General features: G+C 45.4%; 2 protein-coding genes across 2 annotated transcripts in view; both read left to right on the top strand.

Moving 5' to 3' along the window:
- Positions 1-17,053, top strand: part of ST7L (suppression of tumorigenicity 7 like) — an 843,199-nt gene that overhangs the window by 472,867 nt on the left and 353,279 nt on the right. The gene's annotated exons all lie outside the window — the stretch shown is intronic.
- On the top strand, positions 16,277-16,557 carry LOC126930539 (60S ribosomal protein L39-like). Its single transcript, XM_050747683.1, has one exon. It carries the CDS (start codon positions 16,291-16,293, stop codon positions 16,444-16,446), a length of 156 nt encoding a protein of 51 aa, XP_050603640.1. The 5' UTR covers positions 16,277-16,290; the 3' UTR covers positions 16,447-16,557.

Genomic DNA, 17,053 nt, shown 5'->3' with positions numbered 1-17,053 from the left:
CTAGCCAGGATGGTCTCGATCTCCTGACCTCGTGATCCGCCCGTCTCGGCCACCCAAAGTGCTGGGATTACAGGCGTGAGCCACCGCGCCCGGCCGAGACTGGATCTTTCTATGTTGCTTAGGCTGGTCTCCGACTCTTGAGTTCAAGCAATCCTCCTGCCTGGGCCTCACAAAGTGTTGGGATTACAGACATGAGCCACTGCGCCTGGCCTCAATAAATAGTTAGATGGATATGGTTATGAAGTCCCTGTGATACAAACATGGCATAATATTAAGTGAAAATACACAAACTAGACCTGAGGCAGTGGCTCACACCTATATTTCCATCTCTTTGGGAGGCCAAGGCAGGCACATCACCTGAGGTCAGAAGTTAGAGACCAGCCTGACCAACATGGAGAAACCCCGTCTCTATAAAAATACAAAATTAGCCAGGCATGGTGGCGTGTGCCTGTAGTCCCAGCTATTCAGAGGGCTGAGGCAGGAGAATCTCTTGAACTCGGGAGGTGGAGGTTGTGGTAAGCCAAGATTGCGCCACTGCACTCCAGCCTGGGCAACAAGAGTGAAACTCCATCGCAAAAAAAAAAGAAAAAGAAAAAATAGTGATATCACAAAAAGAGGTGGAATTTGCTTGTCCATATGGCTATCATTTGTTCATTCACCAACAGATATTTATTGGACACTTAGTATATCCCAGGCATTCTTTCAGGCTTTGAGAATCCAGCAGTGAATAAAACACAATAATATGTTTTCACAGGCATCTTACATTCTAGTAGGGAAAAATAGGTGACGAACAGTAAGTTAATAAGAAAACAGTAGTTTTCAGAATAGAGCAATGGATATAAAATCAGCCTTCATTCATTCATTCACCCAAACTATTTTTTGTAGCATCTTCTATGTTTTGTGTCTGGCTCCATTAGCTGGATAGAGGGCATATAGCAGTGAACAAAATTCAGTTCCTAGCACCCAGAGGTTCTAGTGTAGTGGGGAAGATATGTAGTAACTGCTGTGGTGTGGTAACACATGGAGAAACCTAATCCAATCTTGGGAGAGCATAAAAAGATCAAAAATTATGTTTTTGAGCAAGTTAAATCTATCTGATCTTTGATAAACATTATAAAACTATTTTGAGGATTATGTGTGAAAGTACACAGCACACCGTGAGTACATAGTAACAGTATATTAAGTGCATAGTCATTGTAGAAAACCGAATCTCCTTGAACATTCTGCAATGCAGTGTAGCAAGTATCAGTTAGGTCATCAACCAGAACAACAATGAATAAAGAACAGCTGATGGTTGTATAGCTCATCCAATTTTACAAAGGCCTTTCAAATATATTCTATCATCTGATCCTGCAAAATCCTAGGGAAGTGAGTATAATTAAAAATACTGACTCTTTATCTGGGCCTTCATCATAGTGGGTCATCCTCCCGGGTTGTCAGGGAGCACAAAGCAGGATTGCAGACAGCTTAGCTGCTAGAGCTGAAGGTTGTGCTGGATGGAAGCTTTGGAATCATACAAGAATGCAAGAGACCAAATCCTGGGTGAACCTGAGGGTGAATAATGGCTAAACCAATCCCTGAGTTCTGCACCAAAATGTGTAAAATGGTTCCTGTCCCCACAAATATACAATCTGATTCTGTCCCTTGGCTTTGAAATGCATAATATGATGTTTTTTTCATTTGTGGATTTCCTTTCCTAATATGCTTTACTGATTCCAGAATTAAAACTTTGCATTTCCTGAGCTTACTCTGGCCAAATCCCAAGAGGAAGTGGCCAGAAGCCATTAAGAGGGCCAGGAGGGGAACTGGACCAGGATTAAAAGTCACCTGGTGTGCTGACAATCTGTATGTGTGTAATTATCAACAGAAGGTTTATAATGGTTGTAGTCTTTGTGATTTATCTTTCTTTTCCTTTCTCCACACTCTTTCCCCCCCGCCGCCGCTTCTAACCACTTTGAGGCCCAAAAAAAAAGGGCCCGGGTACTTTGGTCAGGCTCTATTTGTATATGCTTTTTAGAATGGGAGTTGTACAAACTTGATATCAACGCTTTTCGCTTTAAGTTTCAAGTACTATCTCAGTTCTTACATGCTAAGAATGAGAACCAGGCCTGCAGTAGCAGGTTTTCTGAGCTAGACACCTTGAGGGGGCTCTCCCTGTGCATCAGCCCCTCCCTCACTCCCACCCTTTCCTGTCCCCCCATGCCACAGTTGCCAAATCCTGTAGATTCAGCCAGTTTACTGTTTCTCCTTTCCATCCCCTCCTCTTCGTTTTCCTTGCTATTGGCTTAGTTTTCAACAGCTTCCGTCTTTTCTCATTCACCACTTCGGATCCAGCCTCAACAGTGCTGCCAGAATCATTTCTCCAAAAGGGCCAAATCTCTCAGTGGTTTTTTTTTTTTTTTTTTTTTGGTAACAATTTTTTTTTTTTTTTTTTTTTTTTTTTTGAGACGGAGTCTCGCTGTGTCTCCCAGGCTGGAGTGCAGTGGCCTGATCTCGGCTCACTGCAAGCTCCGCCTCCCGGGTTCACGCCATTCTCCCGCCTCAGCCTCCCAAGTAGCTGAGACTACAGGCGCCCGCCACCACGCCCGGCTAGTTTTTTGTATTTTTAGTAGAGACGGGGTTTCACCATGTTAGCCAGGATAGTCTCGATCTCCTGACCTCGTGATCCACCCGCCTCGGCCTCCCAAAGTGCTGGGATTACAGGCTTGAGCCACCGCGCCTGGCTAACAATTTTTTTTAAAGCCTATACCTCTTTTATAACTACAAACAAGAGCAATAAAGATAATAAAGCTCAATCCAATAATGTCTTTTTTTTCTGCTTAAAATCCTGTAGTTTGAGGATAAAGTCCAAACTCCTTGGCTTCAGGCCTCACAGGGCCCTTCTGTGATTTCCTTCCTCCGTGAAGGAAACTCCTGAAGTTTCCTTCAGCCTTATCTCTTACCACTCTTCAGCCCACACCCTGCTCTCCAGGCCAACTACATTTCTTAGGGCTGACCTGTACCTGGAAGCCCCACCCTTCTTTCCCCTCTGCAGCAACGCCTTATCCTCTGAAATTTGGGAACCTTACCTGATCCCACAATTTCATTTCAATTGCCCTCTTAACTGAAGTGCAGTTACAATGCAAGTCTTTCAAATCTCAGGTCTCAAATCTCAGATAGGCCACTTACTAGCTCTGGGTCCTTAGGCAAGTTACTTAACCTCTAGGCCTTGGCTTCCATATCTGTAAAATGGAACTAATAATAGAACTTAACTTACAGGGTCGCCATGAGGATTAAATCTATAAAACCCTTAGCATAGTGCCTGACATGGAATAAATGCTCACTGTGTATTAATTATTGCTTTCTCTTTCACAGATACCACTATTAAAGGATAGTTTTCAAAATGGTAAAAGCATAACTCAGAGAATAAACATACATTTATTTAAAACATGAGTTAAGGAGGAAACTAGTAGGATTTTATAACTGTAAAATGGAACTTTACTTATAAAACGGCCTTTGCAAAATTATGACTGAGACAGCAAAAGAGATCTAACTTAACAGACTCCACGTTGCTTCTAACCTGCAAGCCGTCCTTGTTCATTCCTGGGTATAGGCCAAACTAACTTTGAGAGAAGCTTAGTTTATAGTTTAAACAAAGACAGCTCTTTCCCAAAGCAGATGTCCTTTTTGCCTGGGACTAACATTAGCCACAATATTAGAAATTGTGATTTATGAGTCGTGCAGCTGGAGGCTACAAGATTCTGATCCTCCCTAAACTGCTCCTAAGATCAGTGCTTGAGATATTTTGCAGACTCGGCACTTGATGGATCATCTGGCACCCCCCAATTGAAAAACTGGCTCAAATGATCTTGTCGCCCCCACCCAGGAAGTGATTCAGTGCAAGAAGACAGCTCCGACTCCCTATGATTTCATCTCCGACAAATCAGCACTCCTGGCTCACTGGCTTTCCCCCGCCCACCAAGTTATCCTTAAAAATTCTGCTCCCTGAATGCCTGGGGAGACTGATTTGAGTAATAATAAAACTCTGGTCTCCAGGACAGCCGGCTCTGTGTAAATTACTCTTTCTCTATTGCAATTCCCCTGTCTTGATGAATGCTCTGTCTAGGCAGCAGGCAAGGTGAACCCCTCAGGCGGTTACACTTGGAAAGATTTGTTCTGTACTGGACAAAACGTATTTATTTGCATTGCCATGAACAGAAGTTGTTTGCATCCTGCATCCAGTTCTAGACAGAAAACATTTGCACCATCATCAGGCCTCCCCATTAACTTTCATTTCTACAGAGTTATAAAACAGTCCAGCACTTTTGTAGCATAGAATCGGATAACCTGGAACTCTAAATAACACACATCATTCCATTGAAAGACAGCCAGTAATTCTTTGCCCATTTAAAAGTCTTTCACAATTTTTCCTAGCGCTGCAGTGCATTGTACACGTTAGTTTGCTCTTCTAAATCCCTACCAAACTGTGAACTTCTTGAGATGAGAGGGAACTGCACACAAAGTGAGATATACTGTTTGATTTTAGGGCCTGGGGAAGCTTCTGCAGGAGGTGACATTTCAACCAGGTAGAGAAAGATAATGCTGCATTTCTCCTGGAGAAAAGCATCCAGAGAGAGCTATGTAGGAACCATGGTAGAAGTGACAGTCAAGCATTGTTAAACACAGACTGTGTGCCAGGCCCTGGGCTAGGTTAAGAGGATAAAAAGCTGAATAAAGCCTGGTCTCTATTTTTAAGAAGCTATAAGTCTGATGGTGGCATGAAAAGGAAATCAGTGCTTATAATATAGCGTGATGAGGACCCTAAAAGTCCGCAGGTCAAATTTCGGAGACTCACATGAACCAACGCACAGTGTTCCCCAAGCCCAAGTCTGATGAAGGGCAGAAAACAGAGGAGACCCCAGTGGGCCTGTGGGCTACTGGATAGGAAAAGCAAATTATTTTTCTCTGTACTCAACACTCGACATAGAATACGCCTGTGATCAAATGTATAGGGATTTTTCTCCACATCAAGCAATTTTCCAATTTTCTACAGACACCAACTGAGAGTCTTACAACTAAACTCAATTTTGATACTATCTAACCTAGGTATAGTGTCAGATCACACAGACCCAGTTCCAGGCTGGGCATGGTGGCTTACGCCTGTAATCCCAGCACTTTGGGAGACTGAGGTGGGTGGATCATCCGAGCTCAGGAGTTCCAGACCAGCCTGGGCAACATGGTGAAACCCCATCTCTACTAAAAATACAAAAAATTAGGCAGGCATAGTGGCACACGCCTGTAATCTCAACTACTTGGGAGGCTAAGGCAGGAGAGTTGCTTGAACCCAGGAGGTGGAGGTTGCAGTGAGCCGAGATTGCGCCACTCCACTCAAGCCTGGGTGAAAAAGCAAGACCCTGTCTCAAAAAAAAAAAAAAAAGGACGGCCGGGCGCGGTGGCTCAAGCCTGTAATCCCAGCACTTTGGGAGGCCGAGATGGGCGGATCATGAGGTCAGGAGATCGAGACCATGCTGGCTAACACGGTGAAACCCCATCTCTACTAAAAAATACAAAAAAAAAAAATTAGCCGGGCGAGGTGGCGGGCGCCTGTAGTCCCAGCTACTCGGGAGGCTGAGGCAGGAGAATGGCGTGAACCCAGGAGGCGGAGCTTGCAGTGAGCTGAGATCCGGCCACTGCACTCCAGCCTGGGCGACAGAGCGAAACTCTGTCTCAAAAAAAAAAAAAAAAAGGACTCAGTTCCACACGTTCACACTCCAACTGCAAATAGTAGACCTTCATGTTACTCACAACTTCTGTCCAACTTAGCTACAAATTAGAGGTTTTACAAATTAGACCCTTTCTTGGGTTCAATCACTTGCTACAGTGGCTCACAGAATTAAGGGAAACGCTTTACTTTCATTTACCGATTTATTATAAAGGTGTAAAATAAAATGTATGGGAAGCCATTGTTTTGGACTGAGCTCCTGCACTAGACCCCAAAAGAAAAAATCAAAATGGAGTCACTTATGCTAAGTGTCATGCAATCAAGCTGAAACTTTAAGGAAGCAGGAAAATTCCCCATTAGACCAATTTTTCCTAAAAACAAAAGATTCATACCAACCAGTCAGAAGACGCCCAGTCAACCTGAACTGGCATGTTAAGGCAGTCTCCTCTTAACTCTTACAAGGAAAGTAACCTGAAGTAACCTGATGTTAACAATCTGCTTCTGGGCCGGGCGCGGTGGCTCACGCCTGTAATCCCAGCACTTTGGAAGGCCGAGGCGGGCGGATCACAAGGTCAGCAGATCGAGACCATGGTGAAACCCCGTCTCTACTAAAAATAGAAAAAATTAGCCGGGCGCAGTGGCGGGCGCCTGTAGTCCCAGCTACTCGGGAGGCTGAGGCCGGAGAATGGCGTGAACCCGGGAGGCAGAGCTTGCAGTGAGCCGAGATTGTGCCACTGCACTCCAGCCTGGGCGACAGAGCGAGACTCCGTCTCAAAAAAAAAAAAAAAAAAATCTGCTTCTGGTATTATTGTTTCCTCACTCCTGCTCTAGCTATCTTATAAAAACCAACTGTTAGGCCGGGCACAGTGGCTCACACCTCTAATCCCAGCACTTTGGGAGGCCAAGGCGAGCAGATCATGTGGTCAAGAGATTGAGAGACCAACTTGGCCAACATGGTGAAACCCCATCTCTACTAAAAATACAAAAATTAGCTGGGCATGGTGGCGGGCGCCTGTAGTCCCAGCTACTCAGGAGGCTGAGGCAGGAGAATCGCTTGAACCCAGGAGGCGGAGGTTGTAGCGAGCCACCAGCATACCACTGCACTCCAGCCTGGCGACAGAGCAAGACTCCGTCTCCAAAAAAAGAAAAAAACTGGTTTGCCATCCTAGCAGAGCACTTACCTATTTTTTAGATGAGATGCTGTCTGATTTATGAATTGCTAATAAAAACCAACTTGATCTTTAGACTAAATTTATTGAAATTTTGTAACAGTTCTGGTGACCATGAAGGGACTTGAAGAAGACTGTTGATGACCCTGAGGCCCTTGAAGGATGCAGATAAGGTGCTCCTTAATCCTTTAGAGTCCCCTGTCTTCCTCACAGTGCTCCCAATGTCATGAGTAAGTTCCTACCAGGGCCAGCTCTTTGTTTTTTTTTTTTTTTTTTTTTTTTCGAGACGGAGTCTCGCTCTGTCGCCCAGGCTGGAGTGCAGTGGCGCGATCTCGGCTCACTGCAAGCTCCGCCTCCCGGGTTCACGCCATTCTCCTGCCTCAGCCTCCCGAGTAGCTGGGACTACAGGCGCCCACAACCGCGCCCGGCTAATTTTTTGTATTTTTAGTAGAGACGGGGTTTCACCGTGGTCTCGATTTCCTGATCTTGTGATCCGCCCGCCTCGGCCTCCCAAAGTGCTGGGATTACAGGCGTGAGCCACCGCGCCCGGCCAAGGGCCAGCTCTTTGTATTTGAGCTCCTGGTAATTTTGGCTTTGGGGTGCCAAGGGTTGTGTTGTGGCAGAGTAAATGACCTTTGGGACTTTTGGTGATTGTTGCATCGCTACCAAAGAATCACAGTTTTAAAGATAACTGACAGTGACTGCAGCAAGTGGCAGTTACTGCAGGGAGTGTTAGACACTATTTTTCAGAAATTCACAGGGATTTGGGTTTTCTCCTCTTTGTTTCTCTTTCTTGCACACTAAGATAGGGAAAGATCATCGACTATGTTGGCTAAGGAATCTTGGAACCAAACCACAACTTAATTGACAGGTATGGGAAGGTCACCTAAAAGCTGTTAGACCACCTATCACCTAAATATATAACTACTGAAAGGATAAGATGGCTGGGCGTGGTAGCTCACATCTGTAATCCCAGCACTTCAGGAGGGCGAGGTGGGCGGATCACCTGAGGTCTGGAGTTGGATAGCAGCCTGACCAACATGGAGAAACCCCGTCTCTACTAAAAATACAAAATTACCTGGGCATGATGGCACATGCCTGTAATCCCAGCTACTCGGGAGGCTGAGGCAGGAGAATCGCTTGAACCCAGGAGGCAGAGGTTGTAGTGAGCCGAGATTGCACCACTGCACTCCAGCCTGGGCAACAAGAGCAAAACTCAGTCTCAAAAAAAAAAAAAAAAAAAGAAAGAAAGAAAGAAAAGAAAGAAAAAGAAAGGATAAGGGTTAGTTTGACACTAGGTTACCCACCAGCCCAGAAAATTTCCTCGCAACAAGAAACACTGAAAACATCACATGACCCAACCTCATGATATTTCCCTCTCAGGCTTTTATCTCAGCTCTCATATTGAGAAAATAGGCATCTCATTGGAGAAACCCAATATGCTAAACAACTGAGGACTCCACCTTCCAGTATGCCTGCCTTTTATTTTTTATTTTTATTTTATTTATTTTTTTGAGAGGAGTCTCGCTCTGTCGCCCAGCTGGAGTGCAATGGCACGATCTCGGCTTAGGGCAACCTCCACTCCCGGGTTCAAGCGATTCTCCTGCCTCAGCCTCCCGAGTAGCTGGGATTACAGGTGTGCACCACCATGCCCAGCTAATTTTTTTTTATTTTTAGTAAAGACAGGTTTTCACCATGTTGGCCAGGCTGGCCTGGATCTCCTGACCTCAGGTGATCCTCCTGCCTCAGCCTCCCAAAGTGCTGGGATTACAGGCGTGAACAACCGTGCCTGGGCCTAAGTTAAAATTGAGTAATATATATTCTTTAAATGTCTAGATCATTTCCAAAAAAGATAAAATGCTGAAACATTAATTACTGAACCTAAGTATAAGCTTAGCTATTTTTGGCTTATTATTATAGAAGAACTAAAGATATTTGAGTTTGCTAGTAAATATGTTCTGTGTAACACTGAAAAGCTGCACTATGAAGAAACACTTTTTTTTTTTTTTTTTTGAGACGGAGTCTCGCTCTATCACCCAGGCTGGAATGCGTGCAGTGGCGCAATCTCAGCTCACTGCAACCTCCGCCTCCCGAGTTCAAGCGATTCTTCTGCCTCAGCCTCCTGAGTAGCTGGGATTATAGGTGTGTACCACCACACCTAGCTGATTTTTATATTTTTAGTAGAGACAGTGTTTCACCATCTTGGCCAGGATGGTCTTGAACTCCTCACCTCGTGATCCACCCACTTTGGCCTCCCAAAGTGCTGGGATTACAGGTGTGAGCCACCATGCCCGGCAGAAACACATACATCTAAAGATTACAAAATTGTGTCAATCTATAATATAATGGTATGTGACAGTCAATTTACATTAAAAATTAAGGGAGGCCAGGCATGGCGGCTCACCTCTGTAATCCCAGCACTTTAGGAGGCCAAGGCAGGAGGATCACTTGAGTTCAGGAGCTCAAGACCAACCTGTCTCTACCAAAAATACAAAAATTAGCCAGGTGTCATGGTACAAGCCTATAATTTCAGCACTTTGGGAGGCTGAGCCGGGTGAATCGCCTGAAGTCAAGAGTTCAAGACCAGCCTGGCCAACATGGTGAAACCCCATCTCTACTAAAAATACAAAAATTAGCCAGGAGCAGTGTCGAGTGCCTGTAGTCCCAGCTACTCAGGAGGCTGAGGCAAAAGAATCACTTGAACCCAGGAGGCGGAGGTCGCAGTGAGCCAAGATGGTGCCACTGCACTTCAGTCTGGGTGACAGAGTGAGACTCCATCTTAGAGGAAAAAAAAAAAAAAGTTATAAAAATTAAGGAAGTTGCCGGGCTCGGTGGCTCACGCCTGTAATCCCAGCACTTTGGGAGGCCAAGGCGGGCGGATCACAAGGTCAGGAGATCGAGACCACGGTGAAACCCCGTCTCTACTAAAAATACAAAAAATTAGCCGGGCTCGGTGGCGGGCGCCTGTAGTCCCAGCTACTCAGGAGGCTGAGGCAGGAGAATGGCGTGAACGCGGGAGGCGGAGCTTGCAGTGAGCCGAGATCACGCCACTGCACTCTAGCCTGGGACAGCGCCGGACTCTGTCTCAAAAAAAAAAAAATTAAGGGAGTTGGCCGGGCACCATGGCTCAAGCCTGTAATCCCAGCTCTGGGGTCTGAGGTGGGAGGATCGCTTGGGTCCAGGAGCTAGAAACCAACCTGGCCAACATGATGAAACCCCTGTCTCTACTAATAATACAAAAAGTAGCTGGGCATGGTAGCAGGTGCCTGTAATCCCAGCTACTTGGGAGACTAAGTTAGGAGAATCACTTGGACCCAGGACTTGGAGGCTGCAGTGAGCCAAGATCATACCACTGCATTCCAGCCTGGGTGACAGAGTGAGACTCCATCTCAGAAAGAAAAAAAAAAGAGGTTATAAAAATTAAGGTTGTTGGCCAGTCGCAGTGGCTCATGCCTACAATCCTAGCACTTTGGGAGGCCAAGGTGGGTGAATCACCTGAGGTCAGGAGTTTGAACACAGCCTGGCCAACATGGTCAAATCTTGCTTATACTAAAAATACAAAAGTTAGCTGGGTGTGGAGGTGTGTGCCTATAATCCCAGCTACCCAGGAGGCTGGGGCAGGAGAATCGCTGGAACCCAGGAGGTGGAGGATACAGTGAGCCGAGATCACACCACTCCACTCCAGCCTGCGCAACAGAGCAAGACTCCATTTCCAAAAAAAAAAAAAAAAGGAGTTAAGAATTCTAATTCATACATTGTAATTAAAACTACTAGAAATGATAAGGGAAACAACTTTGTATGTAAAATATATGATAAAAATAAGGTGTAGTTTTGGGGGAGTGGGAAAAATTATAACATATAAAGATATGGCTTTTTGTTAATTGTTGAGGGAAGGCCGGGTGCAGTGACTCAAGCCTGTAATCCCAGCACTTTGGGAGGCTGAGCCGGGTGAATCGCCTGAAGTCAAGAGTTCAAGACCAGCCTGGCCAACATGGTGAAACCCCATCTCTACTAAAAATACAAAAATTAGCCAGGGGCAGTGGCAAGTGCCTGTAATCCCAGCTACTTAGGAGGCTGAGGCAGGAGAATCGCTTGAACCCAGGAGGTGGAGGTTGCCGTGAGCCAAGATCGCACCACTGCACTCTAGCCTGGGTGACAGAGTAATACCTTATCTCAAAAAAAAAAAAAAAAAAAAAAAAATTGTTAAGGGATAAAGAAAGTGATTTTTGTCCTAACATACACACAGGTTGTTTTATTTATTTATTTATTTATTTTGGGATGGAGTCCCACTCCATTGCCCAGGCTGGAGTGCAGTGGCATGATTTCAGCTCACTGTAGCCTCCGCCTCTCGGGTTCAAATGATTCTCCTGCCTCAGCCACCTGAGTAGCTGGGATTAAAGGCACCCGCCACCACGCCCTGCTAATTTTTATATATTTAGTAGAGACAGAGTTTCACCGTGTAGGCCAGGCTGGTCTTGAACTGCTGACCTCAGGTGATTCACCCACCTTGGCCTCCCAAAGTGCTGGGATTACAGGTGTGAGCCACTGCGCCCAGCCTATTTTATTTTATTTTAAGATGAGTGTCACTCTGTCGCCTAGGCTGGGGTGCAGCTGCATGATCTCAGCTCACTGCAACCTCGGCCTCCTGGGTTCAAGTGTTTCTTCTGCCTCAGCCTCCTGAAGAGCTGGGACCACAGGTGTGCACCACCATGCCCAGCTAATTTTTTATTTTGGTGTTTTTAGTAGAGACGGGGTTTCGCCACGATGGCCAGGCTGGTCTCAAACTCCTGACCTCAGGTGATCCACCTGAGAGATAGGACTAGCTGGATTTCCTAGGCCGTCTAAGAATTCCTAAGTCTAGCTGGAATTTAAAGGTGACCGCACCCACCTTTAAACAGGAGGCTTGTAACTCAGCTCACACCCGAGGAATCAGGTAGTAAAGAGGGTTCACTAAAATGCAGATTAGGCTAAAAGCAGGAGGTAAAGAAATAGTCAAATCATCTATTATCTGAAAGCACAGGGGGAGGGACAATGATTGGGAAATAAACCCCAGGCATTCAAGCCAGGAGTGGGCAAACCCCCTTGTCCCCTCCCTTTGTATGGGAGTTCTGTTTTCACTCTATTAAATCTTGCAACTGCACACTCTTCTGGTCCATGTTTGTTCTGGCTTGAGCTGAGCTTTCACTCGCCATCCACCACTGCTGACCGCCATCATCGCAGACCCGCAGCTGACTTCCACCCCTCTGCATCTGGCAGGGCGTCCACTGCGCTTCTGATCCAGCAAGGCATCCATTGCCACTCCCAATGGGGCTGGAGACTCGCCATTGTTCCAGCGAAGCTAAGTGCCCGGTTCGTCCTAACCAAGCTGAACACTAGTTGCTGGGTTCCGCAGTTCTCTTCCGTGACCCACGGCTTCTAATAGAGCTGTAACACTCACCACATGGCCCAAGATTCCATTCCTTGGAATCTGTGAGGCAAGAACTCCAGGTCAGAGAACAGAAGGCTTGCCGCCATCTTGGGAGCAGCCTGCCACCATCTTGGGAGCTCGAAGAACAAAGACCCACCAGTAACACGCCCACCTTGGCCTCCCAAAGTGCTGCGATTACAGGCATGAGCCACCACGCTTAGCCCACAGGTTGTTTTAGAATGAAGAAACTGAATAAAGGCAAAAACTGAATAGATAGAAAGTTGAGAAGAGCAAGAGAGCAAAAATAAGAATCTGGTGTGTCCAATCAGTTGAAATTGAATAGATTTATTCTAGGAGTTTTTAAAAATAAATCTTAATGTCAAAGTTACACTGATGCAAAGCTAGAATTTTATCTTTTTTTTTTTTTTTTTTGAGACAGTCTCACTGTGTCACCCAGGTTCTAGTGCAGTGGTGTGAACAGGGCTCACTGCAGTCTCAACTTCCTGGGCTCACGTGATCCTCCCACCTCAGCCCCCAAAGTAGCTGAGACTACAGGCACGTGCCACTATGCTGACACTGCGCTTTGCAAAATTACGACTGAGACAGTGAGAGATCTAACTAACTGACTCCATCTTTCTTCTAGTCTTTAAGCTGTTGTTCCTTCCTGGGCATAGGCTAAACTAACTTTGGGAGGAACTTATAGTTTACAGTTTAAAACAAAACAGCCCTTTCTCAAAACCTCTTTCTTGCCGGGACTAGACTGCTTTTGTAGGATTAACAAGTTAGCCACAAGATTAGAAATTAGAAATTATGGTTTAGGAGTCGTGCGGCTGGAGGCTACAAAATTCTGACCCTCCCTAAACTGCTCCTAAAATCAGTGCTTGAGATGTTTTGCAGACTTGGCACTTAACTGATAAACTGGCACCACCGAGTAGATAAACTGGCTCAACTGATCTTGTAGCCTCCCACCCAGGAAATGACTCTTGGCACGAGAGGATGGCTTCAGCTTCCCAAGATTTCAGCTGCGACTCAACCAATCAACACTCTCAACTCACTGGCCTTCCCCCACCCACCAAATTATCCTTAAAAACTCTGATTCCCAAATACTCTGGGAGACTGATTTAAGTAATAATAAAACTCCAGTCTCCAGCACAGCTGGCTGTGCATGAATTACTCTTTCTCTGTTGCAATTCCCCTGTTTTGATAAATCAGCTATATCTAAGCAACTGGCAAGGTGAACCCATTGGGTTGTTAAAATGCCTGTCTAATTTTTGTATTTTGTGTAGAGACGAGGTTTCGCCAAGTTTGCCTGGCTGGTCTCAAACCCCTGACCTCTGGCAACCCACTTTGGATCTTCCAAAGTGCTAAGATTACAGCACCACCACCCCCAGACAGATTTGGCCTTTTAAAACAATAGGATTTCCCTGGAGTAGATAAGAGACTGTGAAAGGGATTCTTTATCTTTTAAGTGATCTGTGTGGGGTGGGGGGGAAGAGCTTCTGTGTTTTATCAAGAAAATTTCATGTGCTTCATGTTATCTGGTATTGGGTTTTGTTTTTGTTTTTGTTTTTGTTTGGAGATGGAGTTTCACTCTTGTTGCCCAGGCTGGAGTGCAATGGTGCAGTCTCGGCTTACTGCAACCTCCACCTCCCGGGTTTAAGTGATTCTCCTGCCTCAGCCTCCTGAGTAGCTGGGATTATAGACATGTGCCAACACGCCCTGCTAATTTTCTATTTTTAGTAGAGATGGGGTTTCTCCATGTTGGTCAGGCTGGTCTTGAACTCTGGACCTCAGGTGACCTGCCCGCCTCCGCCTCCCAAGGTGCTGGGATTACAGTCGTGAGCCATCGCGCCTGGCCTGTATTAGGTCTTTTGATTATTTAAGAACTTAGTCTTCTCAATATTAAAACTGCTAATGTGGCCGGGCTTAGTGGCTCACGCCTGTAATCCCAGCACCCTGGGAGGCCGAGGCAGGTGGATCACGAGGTCAGGAGATCAGACCATCCTGGCTAACATGGTGAAACCCCGTCTCTACTAAAAACACATAAAAATTAGCCAGTTGTGGTGGTGGGCGCCTGTAGTTCCAGCTGCTGGGGTAGCTGAGGCAGGAGAATGGCATGAACCCGGGAGGTGGAGCTTGCAGTGAGCCAAGATCTTGCCACTGCACTCCAGTCTAGGTGATAGAGTGACACTCCATCTCAAAAAAAAAGTGCTAATGTTTTTTAAAACTGTAATTTTCTGTATTTGCCTTTGAAATGTTTAGTCACTTTGACATTTCTTTGTAATTATCTGTGATCCTATTAAATCAAGTGTTGTTTTGGCCAGGCACGGTGGCTCATGCCTGTAATCCCAGCACTCTGGGAGGCTGAGGCGGGCGGATCACCTGAGTTTGGGAGTTTGAGACCAGCCTGACCAACATGGAGAAACCCCATCTCTACTAAAAATACAAAATTAGTTAGGTGTGGTGGCACATACCTATAATCCCAGCTATTAGGGAGGCTGAGGCAGGAGAATCCCTTGAACCTGGGAGGCGGAGGTTGCGGTGAGCCAAGATTGTGCCATTGCACTCCAGCCTGGGCAACAAGAGTGAAACTCTGTCTCAAAAAAAAAAAAAAAAAAAAAAAAAAATCTAGTGTTGTTTTGTTTTGTTTTGTTTTGAAACAGAATCTCGCTGTTGCCCAGGCTGGATTGCAATGGTGTAATCTCGGCTTACTACAACCTCCACCTCCCAGGTTCAAGTGATTCTCTTGCCTCAGCCTCCTGAGTAGCTGGGATTACAGGCGCCCACCACCACACCCGGCTAATTTTATATTTTTAGTAGAGATAGGGTTTCTCCATGTTAATCAGGATGGTCTTAAACTCCCAACCTCAGGTGATCCTCCCACCTTGACCTCCCAAAGTGCTAGGATTACAGGCATGAACCACCGTGCCCAGCCAATAATGAATTTTCTATGTCAATTGTATTATAATAAACTCACATCAGATTTTTAACCATGACCATTTTAAGTCTTGTTATCCTCAGACAGTTAACTATTTTACTCTGATACTTTCCTGAAAGCTTTTGCAAACAACTATAATCCTAAAATGTTTCATCTTCAAGGAAATTCATGGAAAGGACTCTGACAAGTATAGGTGTCTGATATCTATTAGATTATACCATTGGAGTGGGTAAGAATTTCCAGAACTTGGCCGGGCGCGGTGGCTCAAGCCTGTAATCCCAGCAGTTTGGGAGGCCGAGACGGGCGGATCACGAGGTCAGGAGATCGAGACCATCTTGGCTAACACGGTGAAACCCCGTCTCTACTAAAAAAATACAAAAAACTAGCCAGGCGAGGTGGCGGGCTCCTGTAGTCCCAGCCACTCGGGAGGCTGAGGCAGGAGAATGGCGTAAACCCGGGAGGCGGAGCTTGCAGTGAGCTGAGGTCCGGCCACTGCACTCCAGCCTGGGCGACAGAGCGAGACTCCGTCTCAAAAAAAAAAAAAAAAAAAGAATTTCCAGAACTCTAAGGAAACTGATGGGTTCATGAAACTGCTAACCCAACACTAGGCAGGACAAGAATTAATCACATGAGACTGAATAAACTGACAAGGATAATGTTTGTGCCTTTTTGTTTAAAATATTTCTGGTTCTTTAATATTTGTTTCCTAGGCCGGGTGTGGTGGCTCATGCCTGTAATCCCAGTACTTTGAGAGGCCAAGGGGGGTGGATGACCTGAGGTCAGGACTTCCAAGACCAGCCTGATGAACATGGTGAAACCCCGTCTCTACTAAAAATACAACAATTAGCTGGGTGTGGTGGTGGGCGCCTGTAATCCCAGCTACTTGGGAGGCTGAGGTAGGAGAATCGCTTGAACCCGGGAGGTGGAGGTTGCAATGAGCCAAGATAGTGCCATTGCACCCTAGCCTGGGTGACAGAGCAAGACTCTGTCTCAAAAAAAAAAAAAAGATTAATAAAATATAATACTCTTTTTGTTTCTCTGCCATCGTGGTGTGTGCTTGACTCTGCTTCTCGCCATGTCTTCTCACAAGACCTTCAGGATTAAGCCATTCCTGGCTAAGAAACAAAAGCAAAATTGTTCCATTCCGCAGTGGATTCAGATGAAAACTGGTAATAAAATAAGGTACAACTCCAAAAGGAGACATTGGAGAAGAACCAAGCTGGGTCTATAAAGAATTGCACATAAGATGGCACACATATTTATGCTGTCTGAAGGTCACAGTCACGTTACCATCTGAAGCTGAAAATGTCACCACTATCTGGAGAGTTCAACATGTTTTCCTCTCTGAATCTGTTATGAACATGTTGGTTGGCTGGGTTCAGTAATAAATATGAGGCCTTTCATTTCAAATAAATAAATAATTTGTTTTCTTGATTTAAGAATTTTTTTTCTTTTTTCTTAAGCTATCTGTAGCTTACAGAAATTTGGTAAAGTATACTTTTGTGAACAAAAATGATAACATTTACTTTTTTCTCCCTACCCGATCCCTCCAGAATTATGAAACTATTAGTAAGTATTCTTATTTTTATGGCAATATAATTGTTTGCATAAGTTCAATAAGAACCTGTTTTCCTGTAGCAAACATAATGGAAACACTGGTTAAATTAACCAAGGCTTTAACTGGAATGTCATATTTTGAGATATGACTAGGCAGCTTTAAGGAACTAAGGTTGGCATTACGGAGCCAATAAAGCACCCCTTGGAACAAAACTGACCTGGCTTAAAAAGGTTTCTAGTCAGCCGGGTGAAGTGGCTCATGCCTGTAATCCCAGAACTTT

This window comes from Macaca thibetana, chromosome 1 (assembly GCF_024542745.1).
Source record: "Macaca thibetana thibetana isolate TM-01 chromosome 1, ASM2454274v1, whole genome shotgun sequence".
NCBI lineage: Eukaryota > Metazoa > Chordata > Mammalia > Primates > Cercopithecidae > Macaca > Macaca thibetana.
Note: the sequence above shows the minus strand (reverse complement) of the source record. Positions and strands in the feature narration are given on the sequence as shown.

What these genes read in the sequence shown, in the direction of transcription:
- LOC126930539 (XM_050747683.1), top strand. Translation starts at nt 16,291, where the DNA reads ATGTCTTCTCACAAGACCTTCAGGATTAAGCCATTCCTGGCTAAGAAA.